Genomic DNA, 19,510 nt, shown 5'->3' with positions numbered 1-19,510 from the left:
ACCTTGCCTGACCAAGAACTGATGTTTGTTTTAGATAATACAATGCAGTTCAAGTTCTAGAAGGCAGGCTTATAGCGATATTACAGAGTTATCATGGGTAACCTACTTGTAGCTAAAAGGACAGTTAAAGACTCAAATCATTCCAAAAGGAAAAATCATCATCTGGTTTTGGTAAATCTCTAATTCTTGAAACTCAAGGGGGGGGGCGGGTAAAAATTTTTTCTAAACTTACTTTTTCTATTAAATATTCTCTTGGGTTATTAAAGAATAATTAAAGAATTCTAACAATTCAGTCCCAAGTCTTTTTTTCTCTACTAACAGGCCACCATGACCAAAGACACTCATTCAACAAATATTTCTTGAAGAACCACTATAACCTTAGCACTCAGCTAAGTGCCAGGGAAACAGCTTAAAAACAAATACACACCATCGCTGTGTTCTCATGGAGGTAACTGGCATTCAGAGGTAGAACTGAAACAAAACTTAAACAATTTGAGCCTGAGTATGAAACATTCAAATAATTCTGTGATCAAAATATATCTGGAGGCAAATGATGGACAGAAAAAGTTTATCAGGCACATTTTTCTACCATGAAAGGAGGTACTATATGCTTTAATCCTAATGTGCTTTGTCTGGCTCTTCTGGTCTATGAAAAGGACACATAAAATACTTTTAAAAAAATGAAAAAGTCCAGAATATAGCATATTCTTACCTTCTGCTTTAGTTCTGGAATTTTTAAATTAAATAAATAATTACAAAGGGCTAATTAAATATAACAACATTTCTGGCCGGGTGTGGTAGTTCACGTCTGTAACCCTAGCACTCTGGGAAGCAGAAGCAGGAGGTCAGGAGTTCAAGACCAGCCTGAGCAAGAGCAAGATCCTGTCCTTACTAAAAATGGAAAAATGAGCCCTGCATGTTGGTGTGTGCCTGTAGTCATAGCTACTTGGGAGGCTGAGGAAGGAGAATCACTTGGGCCCAAGAGTTTGTGGTTGCACAGAACTATGATGTCACTGCACTCTAGCTGGGGTGACAGAGTGAGACTTTGTCTCCAAAAATAACGATGATAATAATAATATTTGCTAAGCACCTATGAAGCAAATTACTGCACTAGGAGTGGATTCTAGGATATAGAGAAGAATGAACCAATTTTACCCATGAATGTGTGTAAACCTGGAGAGTCAAAAACGGAACAATTATAAAGCAAGGTAGAATGAGCTACGGCTCTAAAAGGGATTTAAGAACTACAACTCCTTACCCACTGCACCCCACCTAAATTCCAGAATGTTCCAGGCCCTAAAAGACATGAGATAAGGAGGACCCTCAAAGCCTGCATGCCTAGATTCTCAAAACCATATAAGCTTAGAGAATAGAAAGAGGAGAAAAATTCCAGGAGTCCCTCAATACGTGCTGGAAACTAACTCTTAGATTACCGTCTCACCTGCTCAGTGCGGACACAGAGATGTGTAACAGAGGCTTCTGCTGATGAGGCGGCTGATAACCAGGGAATGCCCTGGACTGAAGGGCAGGCCACGCAGCTGCTGATTTATGCTCTGCTATCTGAAAAATCACTAGACCATTTTTATACCCCCGAGGGGAACAGAAATGACAGGCTTCAAATGATAGTTCTTACGACAGGTCCTGAGTACCAGCAAAGGGAGAAAGCTCCCAGGCCACCATGTCTGCGAGTCCCAAAGCCAGAATCTTATACGTTCAGAGACATGTCAAAAAAATTCAATTAATTCACCTCATCTACTTAAATCAGTTCACTGGAAATACAATATGGTACTTTTATCACATTGCTATCTCAAATCTACAAGTCAGCTTACTGGAAGACAGAGGGCATTCTGTGGAGAAGACTGGCACGTGGAAAGAGGGACCACCCCACAGTAAACTAGCACTTTTTAAAACAGCCCCTTGAATCCTGGTAGAAAAGAATATCCAGATACCTGCTAGGGAAATATTCCCAAGGGAAAAAGAAAAGAAAAAAGCACTTGGACTTTGATACATGCTCCAAATACTAATACAAATCCTGGTCTATAATCACCAATACGCACAAACATGCACTTGTCTCGTCTGGAGACAAGCAGGATCTACTTGGAGACGGAGCAGAAAGAGTTTATTTACTTATTCTCCGTGAACCATTCGCCAAAAGCCCTTTTTAAAAAGCTGATGTTAGAAAATAAGCTAGATGATTCTGTAATTTACAACAATATAGTCACTGTAACATGTTTTTTTGGCTATGGTGAAGTTCCAAGGGACGCACTGACAGGACACAGATATGATCTGGATTTGGTGGCTCAAATGGCTTAATTGTACAAGGTGTCCATGAACTTCGTGTGCAAATTGCTTCTATCATAGAAAAGCTCTTCCAGTGTGTGTTTTCATAACTGCAGCTGTGTCTACTAGGAAAAAGAATGAAAACTGTAAGTTCCGATCTGTCTGAATGCTACTAGATCTTCAAAACACAGGCCAGAATTTCCCCCCTAACTTTTACCTTGGCCACTGTTACAAGTTTATCATCCAGGGTAGGTGCACACTGCTTACCCAAGCAGACCCAGGGCAGAGGCCTGCGTCCGCTGCTGCCAATAATGCCACCCTAAAGGAAAAGGCGTCAATTGTTAATAGCTGTGCAAACTGGTGGAAGTAGAATGTTATTCACTGTTATTGCTTCCTGACTTGCTAACTGCCCCGGCATGATAGGATCACTGGCTGGCTACTTGGATTGCTAGAGAAGAAAAAACAGTTTTGCCTTCTCTAGCTCACAGAGGTTTATCTGTGCAAGTCACCTCAGGTGATCACATAGGCACATCTGCTGCCCATTTTAATGTTTTTTCAACAGGCAGGAACAAGACCTGTGTGACTGCTCAGCCTCACAGAACGGGTGGGAAACATGATACTTTTGTAAAAGAAGAAATTTTTTTTAAAGACGCGAAGTCACATTAATGATTTGCCCTCTTCGCTGAACAACTTCCGGGAAAGGAAAATTTACTGTATTTTGGCAACAGTTCCAACAGATGTTTGGAATTCTGGGCACTTGCCAAACCACAGAGCGCTTCTATATGACTGGCAAGCTACTGTATCCTATTGCACAGTACAATTATAATGAGCTGTAAACAGACAGGTCAAATGAAAGAAGTGAAATTAAAACAAACGTAAACATGTACAAATGGTAAATCTGAAATTACAGGCGTCTCATGTGGTTTAATGGAACAGACAGATTAATAATGACAGTAACAATAGTTCTTTATTGAGTGTTTATTGTATACTATGCACTAAGTATATTACACGTATTATTATTCATTTAATCCCCACAATAACAACCCTGTGAAGTGGGAGTTATTTTTATCACCCTTGTACACATGAAGACATGGATATAAAGAAGTTATCCAAGGGTGGTGCCTGTGGCTCAAAGGAGTTAGGGCACTGGCCCCATATACTGGAGGTGGGGGGTTCAAACCCAGCCCCGGCCAAAAACTGCAAAAAAAAAAAAGAAGTTATCCAAGATCTCTCAGCTAGTGACAGAGCTACCATTTGAGTTTGAACCATCAGAATCCAGAACCATATGTATACCCTGTATATGCTCCTCGGCTAGCAGTCCAAAGACGTGTGCTCCATAATAAAAAAAAAAAAGTAGAGAGCTGTGTGCTCCATTCCTGATTCTGACCCGATGAGCTTGACCTTGGGGAAGTTCCCTGACTTCCCTGGATCTCTATTTCTTCACCAACACCATATAAGAGTTATGCAACATCTATAGACCATTTTCACAATCTCACTGCTCTTCTCTCTATATAAAAGTATCTGTCTGAGCATAAGTGTTGGAGGTCAGCTGAATACCAGCCCCCCCTCCCTGAACCAACATAGAACACACATACAGACATGTACGTGATGCACACACCTGATGGCTCTCATCAACAATGAGCCGCGGGCAGTGCCTGTGGCCCAAGGAGTAGGGTGCCGGCCCCATGGGCCAGAGGTGGTGGGTTCAAACCCAGCCCTGGCAAAAAAATAAATAAATAAATAACAATGAGCAGCGAGGTCTGTGTAGGAAAGCCAGATGAGGGAAACTGAGGCCCAAAGAGGCTCAAATACCAGCTCTCCCTAGATTCCTACTTCATATAAAAGATCATCTGTTTCTTAGTTTATTTTCATAGAAACCTAAGATTTGTTTTGACATTTAATCCTTTTTGTCCTCTTTATGCCTGAGTTACACCTTAGACGTGGCTAAGTCTAAAACAAGTACAGGAGACTACAACTCTACCTTTTAACTCTCCTCAACACTGAAGTACTTCAATTTTACCTTAACATAAAATATTGCTCATTTTTCCAAACATGTAATAGAACTCTACAATCTAAACACAAAAAAATATTACGCATTTCCACTCTGAATCAATAACCGACGGCCCTACATTTACAGGTTTGCAGCATTACGCTTGCATACTTAAAAATGCAGCTATCGTACAAAGTGTTGCTTAAAGGTATTTTTTCAATGCAGTGTGAATTTTAAAGGAGCATGTAGAAGAAATGGTGTTTTCCGAAAAATGTATTCTGTCTCTCACTAAAGTAAAAGCGTCTCAGTATTATATCCCCTCTGATTAGATTTTCAGATTGCTTCAGATACACAGAGCTGGAAATAATTTTGGAAAATGGCCTTACCAACCTTTGTAAAAACATAAACCATAATTCATACTTAATCAAGTGTCATATAAGGGTCACCAAATCTGAATCAATTTTTAAGACCTACTCAGAAGTCAAGTAATTGTGCTACAGCACATTCCCCGTTTTATCTATATACCTTGAGTACATTTGTACAGAATCTTGTAGGATTCTAGAAGCTAACGCAAACAAGGCAGGAGATTTTAAATGTAGGAAATAGAGGCCAGCGGGAGAAACAATTGTACACCTTCCCTTTGCTTTTTCCCCTCTTTGCTTTTTAATTAAGTGATAAATCTCAATATGAATTCATTAGAAGCCTGATAGCTCAATTAAGCCCTATGTCCCTATATACTCTGGGGCAATGCTTTGGTATCAGTTAACAGAGTTTGGATGTAACTTGAGCAAAAAATGTAAGCCAAAAGTTTTATTTAACCAATCTTTTAGGGAGAAAATTGCAATTAAGGTGGGGGAAAAAAAGGCCCAATATCTACAGACTGCTAAAAATTAAATGATAAAAAGACCAGAATGGGTTTTTTCCTTTAGCAATACATTATTGAGATTCATTTTAAGCAGCAAACCCCCTCAGTTCCTCATAATTTGGTTTCACTGATATTCTCATCCAACACAACAGTAAGATAAAAAAAAAAAAAAAAGGAATAGCAAAGAAAAGAAAGTACCTTGAAAACAATAAAAAGGTGTATTGGAAGAAACTTCCATTGGAAAATAAAGAGACATTCTGGATGAATCAGCAACGAATAAAATGAACTTGAAGGAGGGACAGAAAAGCCTGTGTTATACTATAAACCAGGGAGAAGAACATTTACAGACTCAATACTTTGAATATACCAAAGGAGTAACACTCCCATAAGTTTAAAAAAAAAAGAAAGTTTTTTTCAATTATGCAACAAAAACTGAGTACTTACTATGAGCCACTCAGGCACCTTGCTGGGGTGGGGGCTTTGAAGGTACAATGGTAAGAGAGCTCAAAGTCATTTTCCCAAGGAGGCCTTCCTTCCCCTCCATATTTAAAACTGCAAAACCTTCCCTCTCCTCCTCTCCCACTGTGCATCCAAACCACCTGGTGAGCTTTTTACAAACCTGTAACTTTATCCCTCCAAAGTCTGACTGGCCTGGAGGAAGTGGGGGTGGGGCAGATCCTGTTTTCAGAAGCCTGCCTGGAGATTCCACTGTCCGGTCGAGACCCACCGCCTTAATCCCCTTCCATAAACATTGCTTTTGTTAGTGTCACCGCGCATCTTCTAATATATGCCATGATTTCTTTGGTGTCAGCCTAGACTGACATCGCTAGACTGTCAGCATCTTGAGGACAGGGACCTATGTCTTACCCCCAGTGCCTGCACAGAGTAGGCACTCAGTAAGTATCTGTTGAGTAAATCCGTGAAAAAAACAGTATGATCCTAAAAGGGGCTGTACCATCTGCTGGGGCGAGAGAGAGAGACAGATATTTAAAGGGATGGGAAGCCCCAGTAGGGGTAAGAGCGCATACCAGGGAGATCTGGCCGAGTCTGAGGCGTCAGGGAAGTGACCCTGGAAGAAGTCTGACTGAACTAGGCAGAAGCTTTCCAGCAAGAGGGAGGAGGGTATATGGGGGGAGGAGGGTATATGGGGAAAGGAGGGAGCAGAAGGCGTGTGGCTCTGCCACAGGGATGGGGATGAGCACAGAGGGAGTGCGGGACTGGTCTGCTTTGATAACATGGGATTGGGAGTAACTCCGAGAAGCCTCCAGGGCACATTGGAGCAGGGCAGTGGGTGCATTTTCTATCAGCAGCATTGCAGATCATGTCCACCCATCTGGCAGGTCAACCTCCGTAAGAAGTGGTAAGTCCATTCTATACCTCCACCCATCAGTTCTCATACCCGGTCCCTCTAGGAGAGTAGGGAAAGCAAGGTAATGACAGGCGCCCCAACATACCCGCCAGGTAGCCCCTGGGCACCAGAAGAGATGTCCCCTCACCCCCCCTTCTCCAAACCCCAACCTCCACATGCCACACCTTGGGCAGGGCAGGCCAGCCCTGGCCAAGGGCCACTGTCTTCACCTGAGCACACACCCCAAGTCATTCTGGCCACTAGTCAACCAAGAGCAGCTAGCTCTGCTGGCTCACACCTCAGCATGTGAACACTTACCATTCCTCCCAAGTTTCAACAACAGAAATGCATCCTAAAAATCCAGAAATCAGAGTTAGCAGCAAAAACCAGTGATAACCCAAAGGAGACCCTGTGTCTCTCCAGAACTCTTGGAGAACACCCAAAGGTTGGTAGAGACATTTTCAAATGTACAGCTTAATTCTTAAGTGTATCAACATTTTGGTTTTGGTTATTTGAGACAGAGTTTCACTTTGTCACCCTCAGTAGAGTGCTATGGCATCATAGCTCACAGCAACCTCAAACACTTGGGATCAAGTGATTCTCTTGCCTCAGCTTTCCAAGTAGCTGGGACTACAGGCATCCACCACAACGTCCAGCTATTAGAAATGGGGTCTTCCTCAGGCTGGTCTCAAACCCATGAGCTCCACTTGCCTTGGCCTCCCAACTGCTAGGATTACCGGTGTGAATCACCGCACCCGGCCATCAAAAAAAATTTTTTATTAACCATATGGAATTTTACAGTTGTAAGAAATGCCGTACTTATTTTTCTGCCTTCCTGAAGGACAGTGAACGCCAATAACGGCCGCAGGTCAACACTGCACTATGTGGTAGGTAGTTCAGCGAATATACACAGAAGCCGTAATTGGTGGCAGGCAGGACACTAGGTGCTGGGACTTAGTAGCATACTCGCTCCTGAAAACTGTACAGGACACACACTTGGGCACAGGGCCAGCTGTTCTTAAATCGTCAGGCTTCTTTACTTCTTCTGGGCATTATATTTCATCATTTCCTGGCCAGCTTCCTTATATTTGGGTTACCAGCTGTCCTTTCTCCCCAGATCTGTCTGTAAGAATCCCTCTCTCATTTTTAAATGTACTGCTTCTAATCTCCAGGAGGCTAAGAAACCAGATTGCCAAACTGGTTAGAATTGTCTCTCAAAAGAAAGATTAAATAACTTCTAGGTGAGAAACCCAAGTGATAGTCTATAAATCAATCACCCTAGTGTTTGTGAGTGTGTGGTCTTTATGACATCAGCTCCAGCTGTTCAAACGCAGTACAGTGCTGTGGTTAAGAACGCAAGTTCAGAAGTCAGACGGCCTCACTTCATTTCCTAGGTGTGTGTTTGTAGGCATACCCCTTTTAAAGACTTTCTGCTTCGGTTTCCTCTTCTGTGAAATGGAAATCAAATAGGTATTTTCCTACAGATCAAGAAAGAAACTTCCCATTGCCCAGCACACAGGACACCCTCAGTAAACAAGAGCTGCCACTGCTCTTACCATTATCACCAACCGGGCTCAAACATGTGTGTGCCAACAGGATATGGCCTCAACAGTGCCTGCCACAGCCAACTTCCCCTAACCACAGTCCCCTGTTTCAGGAAGCAAATTTAGGCTGTTCTTTGCTAAAGGGCAGTTCTTTCCCTGATCACGTCCCCATCACACCCAACCCATGGTCTACTGTGAATGGCTGTCCCCAGAAGGAGCTAGGATCACTGGGAAGGTCAACCAGACAGGTTTCCTCCAGAGCCTGGATGAGAGGACCTCAGGAAACACTGGCCAGCATCTGGCAGACACACACAGGGGCAGCCAAGGGAGACATGAAGAACCAGAGCAGGGTCGGATGAAGGAGCTTGTCCCAGGCGCTGTGCTGGGTCCTGAGAACTTACCAGAATGGAGCAGCTGCAGTTCAGTGTCTGTCCCCAGTCCCCTCTCAATAAATCTTACGACTTAAGGTAGCCTGAGTGATTTTCTGCTCTTTGTTATCTAAGGACCTTCTGAACCAACCCATAGAGGTTACCCATGTGTGAATGGAGCTCAGTTACGTACAAATGTCATTCTCAACTGGTGAGGATCTAAAAGCCCACCGGAAAAGGGGTTGTCTGCATTCTGACAGCAAACAGCCAGGGAACTTGAAGGACACAGGGTCAAGGAAGTAGCTGGCTGCCCCAAAGACCACCTCCACCTGCTCCCACCTACCCTGTGCCGCATGCAAGCTCCAGCTGGAAGTCCCCCAATATTTAAGCATTGAACTCTTGGAAGTCTTCTCAACAGCCTTGTCACAGCTCACAGAAACAATGACCGGACTTCCAGGGCACCTACCACAAATTCCTGGGAATTTAAGTATCAAGGAAGAGGTGAGTAGTTATTTCTGCAGCTTAGTTAACAAGAGGCAAGTTATGACATTAAGTAAACCTCTATGAATCTCTGTGGTGAATTCGCAAATGGCAGGGAGATGGTTTTAGTAGTAATAAAAACACATTAGCATTTATTTACAAGATACAGTCATACACGCCCCACCTCATTTTATCCTCTTAACCCTGTGAGACCAGTATTGGGAGCTCCATTTCATCTGTGGAAACTGAGGCTGAGAGGTTAAGAACCTAGTCCAGGAATCTCTGGGATCCAGTCATGCTCCTAAAGGGCTCCACAGAAGACAAAAGGGGAGGACAGAAAAAGAGGATGTGCAGCCCCACCCATTTTTTATACTACCGAAATCACTTAGGATGAAAAAAAAAAAGCCATAAAAATAACCAGGCATGAACTGTGTTCACTTCGTTTTCTCTCTCGGTTTTTAAATTACTGAGACTACAGCTTCCTCTAAGCTTCGACTCTCACAGCTTTACTCAGATGCCCAGAGGTAGTAGTGACCTGCCCAAATTCACTTCCTAGGGGAAACTGATACAATTAGCTAACAGAATGACAGCACCCCAGGTAAGGCCCGCAGGTTCAGGAATCCCAGGAGAGGGTGTGTACACAGCACTTGGAGAGAGAACTCTGGGGGTGCCTGCCCACTGAGAGACTGGGGAGGTTTTTGGCTGGAGCAAAAACAAAACTTCAAAGGGAACAGAAAGCTGTGGAGCTTCAAAGACCCCCCAGGCAGGACCAATTAACACCTACAAATGTTTATCTAAGCAGCCATTTAATGAGGCCTACTCCACTAAATGGGTGCTCAGCCTCACCTTCAAAACAGCATTGCCCAGAATGAGATTGGGGTGGGGGATGGGGGAACAGAGGAGGAAGTTGGCTTTGTTTTTTTCAAGAAAAAGACCTAGTCAAGAAGGAAACACTGGACACAGTCAACTGCATCACTGACCTACTTGTGATTAAAATATTTTTTATAAAAAACAGGAAATGAGGCTCAGCGCCTGTGGCTCAAGTGGCTAAGGTGTCAGCCATGTACACCCAAGGTGGTGGGTTCGAATCCAGCCCGGGCCCGCCAAACAACAATAATGGCTGCAACCAAAAAATAGCCAGGTGTTGTGGCGGGTGCCTGTGGTCCCAGCACTTGGAAGGCTGAGGCAGGAGACTCGCTTGAGCCCAGGAGTTGGAGGTTGCTGTGAGCTGTGATGCTATGGCACTCTACCCAGGAGGACAGCTTGAGGCTCTGTCTCAAAAAAAAAAAAACAAAAAACAGGAAATGAGCTCAATATCTAAGAAAATGTAAATGATTACAATAAAGTGTGGTCCAGCGGTGAGGAAAATAAAATCGTGCATTACAAATCCTCTTTTCAAAGACTATCACACATTAACAATCCTATCTTCAAACAGTATTTCACACAACAGGAAGATGCTCTTGCCTTATGTTAAGAAAAAAAACAACATCCAGAAATACAAAGTTAAGGTCTGACTTCAACGTTACAAAACTGACTAGAAAGTAAACAAGACGCTGAAGAAAAATGTGTTGAATTCATTATTGACTTCCTATTAATAAATAATAATGAAGGTATCTATACATGGTACTTGGATATGCAGAGACAGAACAATGCAAGCACATCTGTGTGCTCGAACAGACTGCATCCAAGTTTAACAATGGTGGGCTAGCTCGGCAAATGGGATCAGAAAAGAATTTAATTAGACATTCATATGCTCTGTATTTTCTCAATTTTCCACAGGCTGTGCATAACTTGTACAGTTTTTTAAGCACTGTTTCTCTTTAAAGGAAGCTGAGGCCATGGGAGCTGTGGTATCCTCCAGAAACAGAATCTTCCAATGGATCTCCCATAGCTGTTCAATTAGAGCTCATGGTCTACCTGGGGTCACAGGCACCTCAGCCTCCAACTACCTAGGGCAACATCTCCAAAGTTCACTTACAATTACAGACGGAAACCTGGCAGGGTGCTATCAGTAGGGGAAAGGTCACTAGATTGCACATCCTTAGAGTTCTTAGAAGAACTCTGGAGAGAATTACAAACAGGATCTACTTAGCCAAAATTACAATGCACCTTGAACCATAGAGTTCAAGGGGGTCAGTGCTTATAGGTCAGAACCAGAGGCCATCTTTATCACAACACTGAGCCAAATTTTTTCCTGGGGAAACAGGAATGAAAAAGCAAGTACAGGCCGGATGCTGTGACTCACACCTATAAACCCTAGCATTCTGGGAGGCTAAGATGGGTACACTGCCTGAGGTACATACAGAGTTCAAGACCAGTCTGAGCAACAGTGAAATCTGGTCTCTAAAAAATAGCCAGGAGTTGTGTCAGGCACCTGTAGTCCCAATTACTTGAGAGGCTGAGGCAAGAGGGTCTCTTGTGCCCAAGAGCCTGAAGTTGCTGTGAGCTATAGGGCCACAGCACTCCATGAAGGGTGACAAACTGAGACTCTGTCTCCAAAAAAAAAAAAAGAAAAGAAAAGAAAAGGCAATTTATATAAAAATTCTGATACACAAATAAATGCGTGACTCACACTTGTTAAAAACTGAACATGTCAACAGGTGGAAACTGTGTTTGACTCTTCAAGGTGACAACATTTGGTATAAGAGAAGGGACTCTGGAATCAGGCTCCTGGTGAGAATACTGTCATTTACTCGCTGGAGTTACTTCACCCTCTGGGGCCTAACATTCTCATCTGTAAAATGGGGATTCATCCCCTCACACTGCTGTTGAAAGGTTAAATGAGATAATAAAGGCAATCCAAATAACAAGCACTAAACAAATCCAGTCTAGAGGAAATCCCTGTTTATTATAGGAACTTAGTCAAGATGGAAGAGCTTTTAAATAAAGTCAATTGCATGTTATTTTTTCATCCAAAAATAGTCATCCCAATTTTGGACTATTGGGGAGAGTCTGACATATTTGTATTCTATAGTTGCGGTCAAGTATCCCTAATTCAAAAATCTGAAGTCCAAAATGTTCCAATGAGCATTGTCTCTAAGCATCCTGTTGGCACTCAAAAAGTTTCAGACTTTGGAACACGTCAGATACAGAGCTTTGGATTAGGAAGCTCAATCTATAGGTTATTAAGCTCCTGGGAGAGTGAGCTCCATGTTCTTGTTTAAATGTGAAACAAATCCGGAAGCTCGCAGAATCCAGGGACCCCTCTGCCTTGCCTGGTTCATCCTGAATACACAGCACTGAAAGTCAATGTACTGAGGTGGCAACAGGCCCAGAGAGAAGAACTGACACGTAGAAACCAGAGAACCTGGGTTTTAGCCTAAGTTAAGCCACGTACAAGCCGTGTAGCCAGAGACAAACCACCTCACCACTGTTGGCCTCAGTAAACATGCCAGTAAAATAACAGGCTCAAAATAAGACACCCTGCAAGGTGGGTGCAGGCAGTGCAGCCAGGCCCCATCAGGCACCACCCTCTGCTGTGACACTGGCATACTCAAGGTCATTACCGGTAAGAGTCCTGAGTAGGGAGATCCTCAAGTCTTCCCACGACAAGAACTAGACCAACAAAGTATGGCATCTCCTCCAATGCCAATTCTATGCCACCCAAACCTACCATGGCGCTAAAGGGGATCAAAAGTGGCCACCCATTGGCAAGGCCGGCCCCAAACTTAGGAGTAACCCATTATATGTAGGATAAAATTCTAGAGGCCTCTAACTCAGTGGTTCTCAACCTTCCTAATGTCGTGACCCTTTAATACAATTCCTTGTGTTGTGGTGACCCCTAACCATAAAATTATTTTCACTGTTACTTCATAACTGTAATTTCGCTACTGTTGCATCATAATGTAAGTATCTGATATGCAGGATGTATTGTCATTGTTACAAAGGGGTTGTGACCCACAGGTTGAGAACCGCTGCCTAGCCTAAGCTACAGATTTAGCCAGAAACCCTCATTTGCTACTCTAAACTCAGTCAAAATGCAAATGTCCGCGGAAGTGGTACACAACACCCCAAACTTTATGCAGGGATTCCTCTCGGGATTGAGGTTCTCAAATGCTCTCCAGAAAGCAGGTTTAGGCAGAGGTGACGAAAGGAGGGGAGGAGAGAACTAGAACCTCGTTGCCAACTTCATCGTGATGCATGGGGCTGGCCCTCCCTTCGTTTTTAAACTGTGCTTATGTGGTTTATTTCAGAAATAGTTTCATGCTATAGAATGACAATTCTCACCTTTCATTTTGGAGGAGGAAAACATTCATCTAATGTCCATGTAATGCTAGACGGTGAACTTGTTCCGGGTGTCTGATATTGTACTTTGAGATAATGGGGGGGAACCCCGAAAAAGCATGTAGCATTACTACTTGTCTTGTGCACATTTTCTTTTGCTATAAATGCATCTGAATTCAACTTATTATTTGGTCAATTCACAGCCTATTCCCTAAATACCTTACAGCCAAACTGAAAGCTTCAAAAAACTCCTACTTAGACCAAGCAGCCCCAGGCACCCACCCACCTTAGTAAGTAATAAAAGCCAATCTTACCTCCCAGAGCAAGAGTCCCTAAGTCTGAGGATCCCTCAGCAGTGGGTATGTGGCAACCTCAGAAACCACATGACAAATTGGTTCATCAGGCTCCCAGAGAATTCCAAGAGAAACTCCATAAGAAACACCATCAATAGGAACTCCTAATGGCTGGAGAGCTTTCTAGGGTGTCTGTGATTAGAACGGGAAATACCACAGATCAAGGGGACAAAGAGGAGGCCTGCATTTTAGGGGTACCCTTGCCACAAACCCGCTTCCTGACCTTAAACAAATGTCTTAGACCAATTATCTACATCTGTACATGAGGGTACTGGAATTCAAATGGTCATTTATCTTCAAGACCCTTAAAGATACCAGAATTGTGACATACAGCTTTAGCAACGACAGGAAAAGAGAGATGTCAAAAAGATATCTTGCCTGTTCCCCAAAGACAGCTTAAAATACCCACCACTGCTCTCCTTGCAGGGGGTCAAACAGAGAAGCCCCCCACTCATTTTCTTCTAATTCAGAGGGCCAGATAGGAAGGTTCACAATACTGCCCTTTGAAGGGATTTGAACTATGAAGGTCATGCAAAAATACAGTAATTCTGGGTGGTGCCTGTCTCAAAGAGTAGGGCACTGCCCCATACTGGAGGTGGCGGGTTCAAACCTGGCCCCAGTGAAAAACTGCAAAAAAAAAAAAAAAAAAAAATAGTAATTCTGTAAGGGTGCACAAGAAGCCCAAAGGAGGTAAAACAGAATCTCTCTAAAGCCTCATTACAAATCATCTAATCACCACAGCAACTTACTTTAGCTGGTGTCTTCTACATCTGTGAAAATACGTAACTGATGAAAATTAATTATGGGTATCATAAAAATGAATGTTTTAATATAATCCTGGATGTCTGGGTCAAAATGACAAGAGAAATTTATTTTTCCTGTTACAAGAGAAAGGTGATTTCTTTCATTCCACATAGCTCTTCTTTACCTTCACAACCAATGCCAGTTTTCACAAAAGCTCAAGTGAGACAGAAGTCCTCAACCACTTATCACTAAATCTCTACGGTCACATAATGCTCTAGTTCACCAACAGCGACTATCTTTTTAGTTGATACATTTGTATATCTTCTACAGTATCCTAACTTGGTCATGGTATGGTAAATTTTCAATCTAATTTCCAGACCCTGTAAGTCCAGAGCAAACTTCTAGGGGGTTGCTTAGGGGAGCAAATCAAATTGAAGTCTGTTTTCAAAGGCATTTGCTAATAAAGGAGATGAAAATTGGTTACGGTTACAAGCCATTACCAAATGAATGCTTAGAGCACCTCTGAAACAGTTTAAACCCCATTCTACTAGAGGATAAACTAATGCTCAAAGTGATGAATCAAACGGTAGCACCAGGCCTACAATATCTCCCCCTCCTAAAGCCCAGGAGACACAGGGAAATCTTGATGCGAGGACGTCTTCATCCCACATATACAAGACCAACTTCTGCACAACGTCAGTCTCAGCAGCATCATAGTTGCTCTTACTCTGGGGTACAGTCTGCTTGCTCTGCTAGGATATTATCTCCACATTTCTGAGTTCTTGGGTCATCTTCATGTGTCCTAGGATCAATTATAAAAGGCAATGACACTTGCAACCACTATTTCTCAAAGATAAATAATTCCAGTAGCCCAATGAGAGTATAATGAGTTAAAACTCCAGGTATACCAGGCTAGTGAATGGAAACGTTCTGAAGCACTACCTTATTGAGCACAGTTAGGACTGGAGGGTAATGCAAAGGACCACGTAAGGAAAATCCAGGACCAGGCGTGGTGGTTCACGCCTGTAATCCTAGCACTCTGGGAGGCCAAGGCAAGCGGATTGCCTGAGCTCAGGAATTCCAGACCAGCTGGAGCAAGAGTGAGAACCTGTCTCTAAAAATGGCCAGGTGTTGTGGAGGGTATCTGTGGTCCCAGCTACCAAAGAGGCTGAGGCAAGAGGATTGCTTGAACTGAGAGTCTGAGATTGCTGTGAGTTATGATGACACCATAGCACTGTACCCTGGGGTGACAGAGTGAGACTCTGTCAAAAAAAAAAAAAAAAAAAAGAGGAAAGAAAGAAAAGAAAGAGGGCAGTGCCTGTGGCTCAGTGAGTAGGGCGCCAGCCCCATATACCAAGGGTGGCAGGTTCAAACCCGGCCCTGGCCAAACTGTAACAAAAAAATAGCCAGGCATTGTCACGGGCACCTGTAGTCCCAGCTACTCGGGAGGCTGACGCAAGAGAATCGCCTAAGCCCAAGAGCTGGAGGTTGCTTTGAGCTGTGATGCCACGTACTCTACTGAGGGTGACAAAGTGAGACTCTGTCTAAAAAAAAAAAAGAAAGAAAGAAAAGAAAATCCAGAAGTATCTCTGCTTACTGGGTAGAAAGAATAAACCTGCTTTCCTACTAAATGCCACTTTTCCAGTGAGACCCAGTCCTGAGGTCCTGACCCCTTGTGGTCTTTAAACATAAAAAAGGGCAGGTGTCAGATTTCTTGGCCCAATCACAAAAGGTCAAAAATTAGTTAAACATACTCAGCAAAAATTAAACTTTCAAGGAAACCAACCCCTCCTTCCTTCATTGCTGATCTCTAGAAAAAGCTTCCATTTAGCAGAGTGCGTAGATACTTAATACTTATTTTGGAAATAAGAGGATAAGGAAGCTATAACTTTTATTGAGTTAAGGGTACTTCCCAAGTAAATATATCATTCACATTTCCTAATGTGAACTCTCTGCTCTAGCCTGTTAGAAGAATGGAGAAACAGTATGATCCTTCTACAAAATTGAGTGAGACTGCTTCAGAAGACACTGAAAGGTTAGACTTCATCTCCAGTTACTCCACCATAAACCAGACAAAGAAATTCCTGAAAGGCTGTAAGCATTTTTTGCTCACAAGCACCCACAAGAACAGGCCAGTGTAAACCTTGTATAAACAAAGCAGTTTCTTTCTAACCATAGTTTAAGTTTCTCCTGTGAGAAAATTTTAATCCATTTCAACTGCACCCAACATTCACACATGCCCCTGAATAAGAGGAAAAATATAGATTCATAATTGATCCTAGCTCCGGGATTTTCTTACGCCTGAAAAGCACAACGTATGGGGGTTGGGGAGCTTGATACTCTCTCCCTCAGTCTCTGTGATCAAGTATTGGACGATTTTAATTTCTCTTCCAATCACTCTACAGAGGCCAATGTGTCTGAGAAAATCCACAGACAGCAATCAAATCTTTCATTTCAGTGCCGGTTTCCCAACCATACACCTTCCTGTTCCAATCAGGTTTGAGAAGCGGTTCCCCTATTCTGCATTTCATGAATCAATTGCAAAATCTGCCAACCTCTGCCAGTTCCTCTTGTACTCAGCTGAGAGGTTCCCCTTCCTTCCCTGGGTAGCACAAGGCTGCTCTGGTTATTGACTGGCGTAACGTGGAAATGCAGTGTAGGAACTCACTAACTCTTTCACAGCCAGACATAACCCAGACTTTGGGCGCCAACCCAGCTACTAGGACAGTGACCCGCCAAGCTCAGGGCAAAACAGACATGTAAAATCTAGGTTTGACCCCACATCCAGTGTGTCAGTTACTGTCACTAAGTAGGAAAAGGAAATATGAAAAGGGCTACAAAGTAACCATCTCAGTTACTTAGCAACTGCACAAAACTTGCCTCACTACAGAGGGTAAGGAGGCATCTCACGCCCATTCAAAGAGTAACAGTCCACGATTTATATGCAAATAGATAAACACAAAAGGGAAAAGGAAAACTAAATTAGCAACTGGAGTTTACAGCAGCGGGGCAGAGGCCCATTTTAAAGAAACAGTTTCTCCTAGAAGGGAGACAGGACTTATACAGGTGAATGAATGAATGAATGCACACATGCACATAAGGCCACAGGCCCCAGCAAGTTTAAAGTCTCCCTTCATAAAGTTCAATGCCATGGGGGAGGGAGGAGAGAGCCACACAAAGCTTAGTAGCTAAAATTAAAACACTTCCACAGCTAACAACGCAAAGGACAGCGTTACAGAAAGATGGAAATTTGAAGTTGGGAAAACTCCAGGGTAAGTAGGTCCTGTGCTCGTGAGAAAAGCAAACAAAGCATCAATCCCGGAGGGAGGTCTCTGGACTGTGGGTAAATCAGAGCCTCTCAGGGTGTCTAAACACCCTCAGAAACACCCTCCCATTCCCGTGGGTGAAGCGCAATTTCCAAACTCAGATCAAACTCCTACTCTTAACAGGAGACACACAGCCCTGAAGGCTTTCTAAGCAAGAGGGAGACACTGTCGCCTACTTGGCTCAGGACAGCGCTCTAGGCTCCTCAGTTCACCCAAGGAGCTCACACTCTGCCTCCAGCTTCTGGCTGCACACCTGAACCAGGATGCTCCGTCCCAGGGTCAGCACAGGCAGAGGACTGGGGGCTCTCCTCTGCCCCCAACCCATCTGCCAACCTCACACCTGGACCGGGGCAGCAGGGCCCAGGTCTGAACGCAAAGGCACACCAGCCCAGCCACTTACTTCTCATACTCCATGTTGTCTCTGTCACAGCGAGAATCCTTGTGCTTTTGCCAGTCTTTGCCATGCTTGCAGGTGGTGAGGAGCACAACGTCCTCCCCGTTGTGGACGTGATATAAGGCATTCCTGGTGTCTGACCCGATCCCTGTCAGGTACCTCTTCCCCTTGAATACCAGCATGTACTTCCTGAGAGGAGGGATGGTGTTAAACCGCAAAAATCCCCTCTCCCCTCCTGTCCTGGGATGATCCTTAGAAAAGAGGGGAATAGAAACATCAAAGTTGGGTCGGAAGTTTTCAGTACTGATGCTGGCTTTGGCCAGCATTGCCTGGCCGATGTCAAACCCCACGTCCTCGGTGTAGTCAGGCCAAGTGCCGGAATATAAATTAAAAATTAAATGATTCCTACCATTGTTCCACAAGTGGAGACTCTGCACTTTGGATCTCAAATTGTGCACATACTGAGGTGACAACTGGTCTCTGTCTAAAGTATCCAGACTCAGGACAAAGAGGCACGCCTGGCTGGGGTCCGAGGTGTAGAACCTGGAGCCCTCGATGGCCGCTAGAATGTTTTGGTAACTTTCGGCGATTTTCTCCCCTTTTTGCTGCGGGTATACGTAGACTTTGAAACCGTTTTTCTTGCAAAGGGTGAAATCGAAGCAGGACTCCATGCGGCACTTCTTGCCTTTGTAGATGCTCGAGTTGGCGTCTCGCTTCTGCCGGGGGGAAATGTGCACGCTGGAATCCTCGTTTTCCAATTGATCCCAAGGAAAGAAGGGGCGCAGAGCGTCCGGGAAGCGGGGCCAGAAATGATCCGGACCGGTGTGGTGCAAGCCATTCCGACCGCTGTGCTCTTCTCTCCGGCTGTGGCTCCTCGATGCCCTAAACTGCAAGCCTCCGAAATAAAACAAAAGGGCGAGACAAGAGCCAGCTGAGAGCAGGATGAAATAGCGTTTTTTGGCCTGCATGTGTCCTGCCTGGGTCAAGAGGATTGTAAATAAACACAAGAATCACCCAAGTTTCCCAATCAACACTTTCAGCTCCAGTCCGCCATCTTCCCGCCTGTAAAGACTTCAAACTCTCCGCTCCCACCTTCTCTGGATGCCTTTCCCCAAGCCGTGGACTGATCCAGCGCATGTGGGCGATTTCTTTAACTTTCTCCCCTTCGGTCTTTCATCTTTGGGTTGCACAATGCACGGGAGAGAGCGGGGCTGAATATTCCGCACCCAGGGCGGCGAGCAGCGGACTGTAATTTTCTTGCATGCAACAAGAAGGAAAAGAAAGAGAGGGGGAAAAAAAGCTCCCGATACCCAATCAATGGCAAGACGAAGTGATTGCCTTGCCTCTCAGATTCCTCTCGGCAGCGTGGAAAATGAGCCCCGGGAAGGCAACTTCAACTCATCCACACTCGCGTGCAGAGCACTCCGGTTCCAACAAGTCAGCCGATCCCGGGTTCAGCCGGCTAGTGCATCTTGCAGCTGGGGCGCCGTAACCTCACAAATCCCTGCATCTCTCTTTATTCCCTTCTGCAGCGGCTCCAAGACTCCGGCGGTGTTTACTCCTGCGCTCGCGGGGCCGGCCCCCGGGACGCGCG

The 19,510-nt window shown here is 44.2% G+C and overlaps 1 protein-coding gene across 1 annotated transcript in view; it reads right to left on the bottom strand.

Moving 5' to 3' along the window:
* The window catches only part of EXT1 (exostosin glycosyltransferase 1), a 286,208-nt gene extending 266,698 nt beyond the window's left edge, over positions 1–19,510 (bottom strand). Inside the window, exon 1 of the mRNA XM_012810320.1 lies at positions 17,923–19,510. Coding sequence (XP_012665774.1) covers positions 17,923–18,884 — 962 coding nt within the window. The 5' untranslated portion in view covers positions 18,885–19,510. The remainder of the gene's footprint in view (positions 1–17,922) is intronic.

This window comes from Otolemur garnettii, unplaced genomic scaffold, assembly GCF_000181295.1.
Source record: "Otolemur garnettii isolate 467f Iridium unplaced genomic scaffold, OtoGar3 scaffold00004, whole genome shotgun sequence".
Taxonomy (NCBI): Eukaryota; Metazoa; Chordata; class Mammalia; order Primates; family Galagidae; genus Otolemur; species Otolemur garnettii.
The sequence above is the reverse complement of the archived record's forward strand: the minus strand, read 5'-3'. Positions and strand labels throughout refer to the sequence as shown.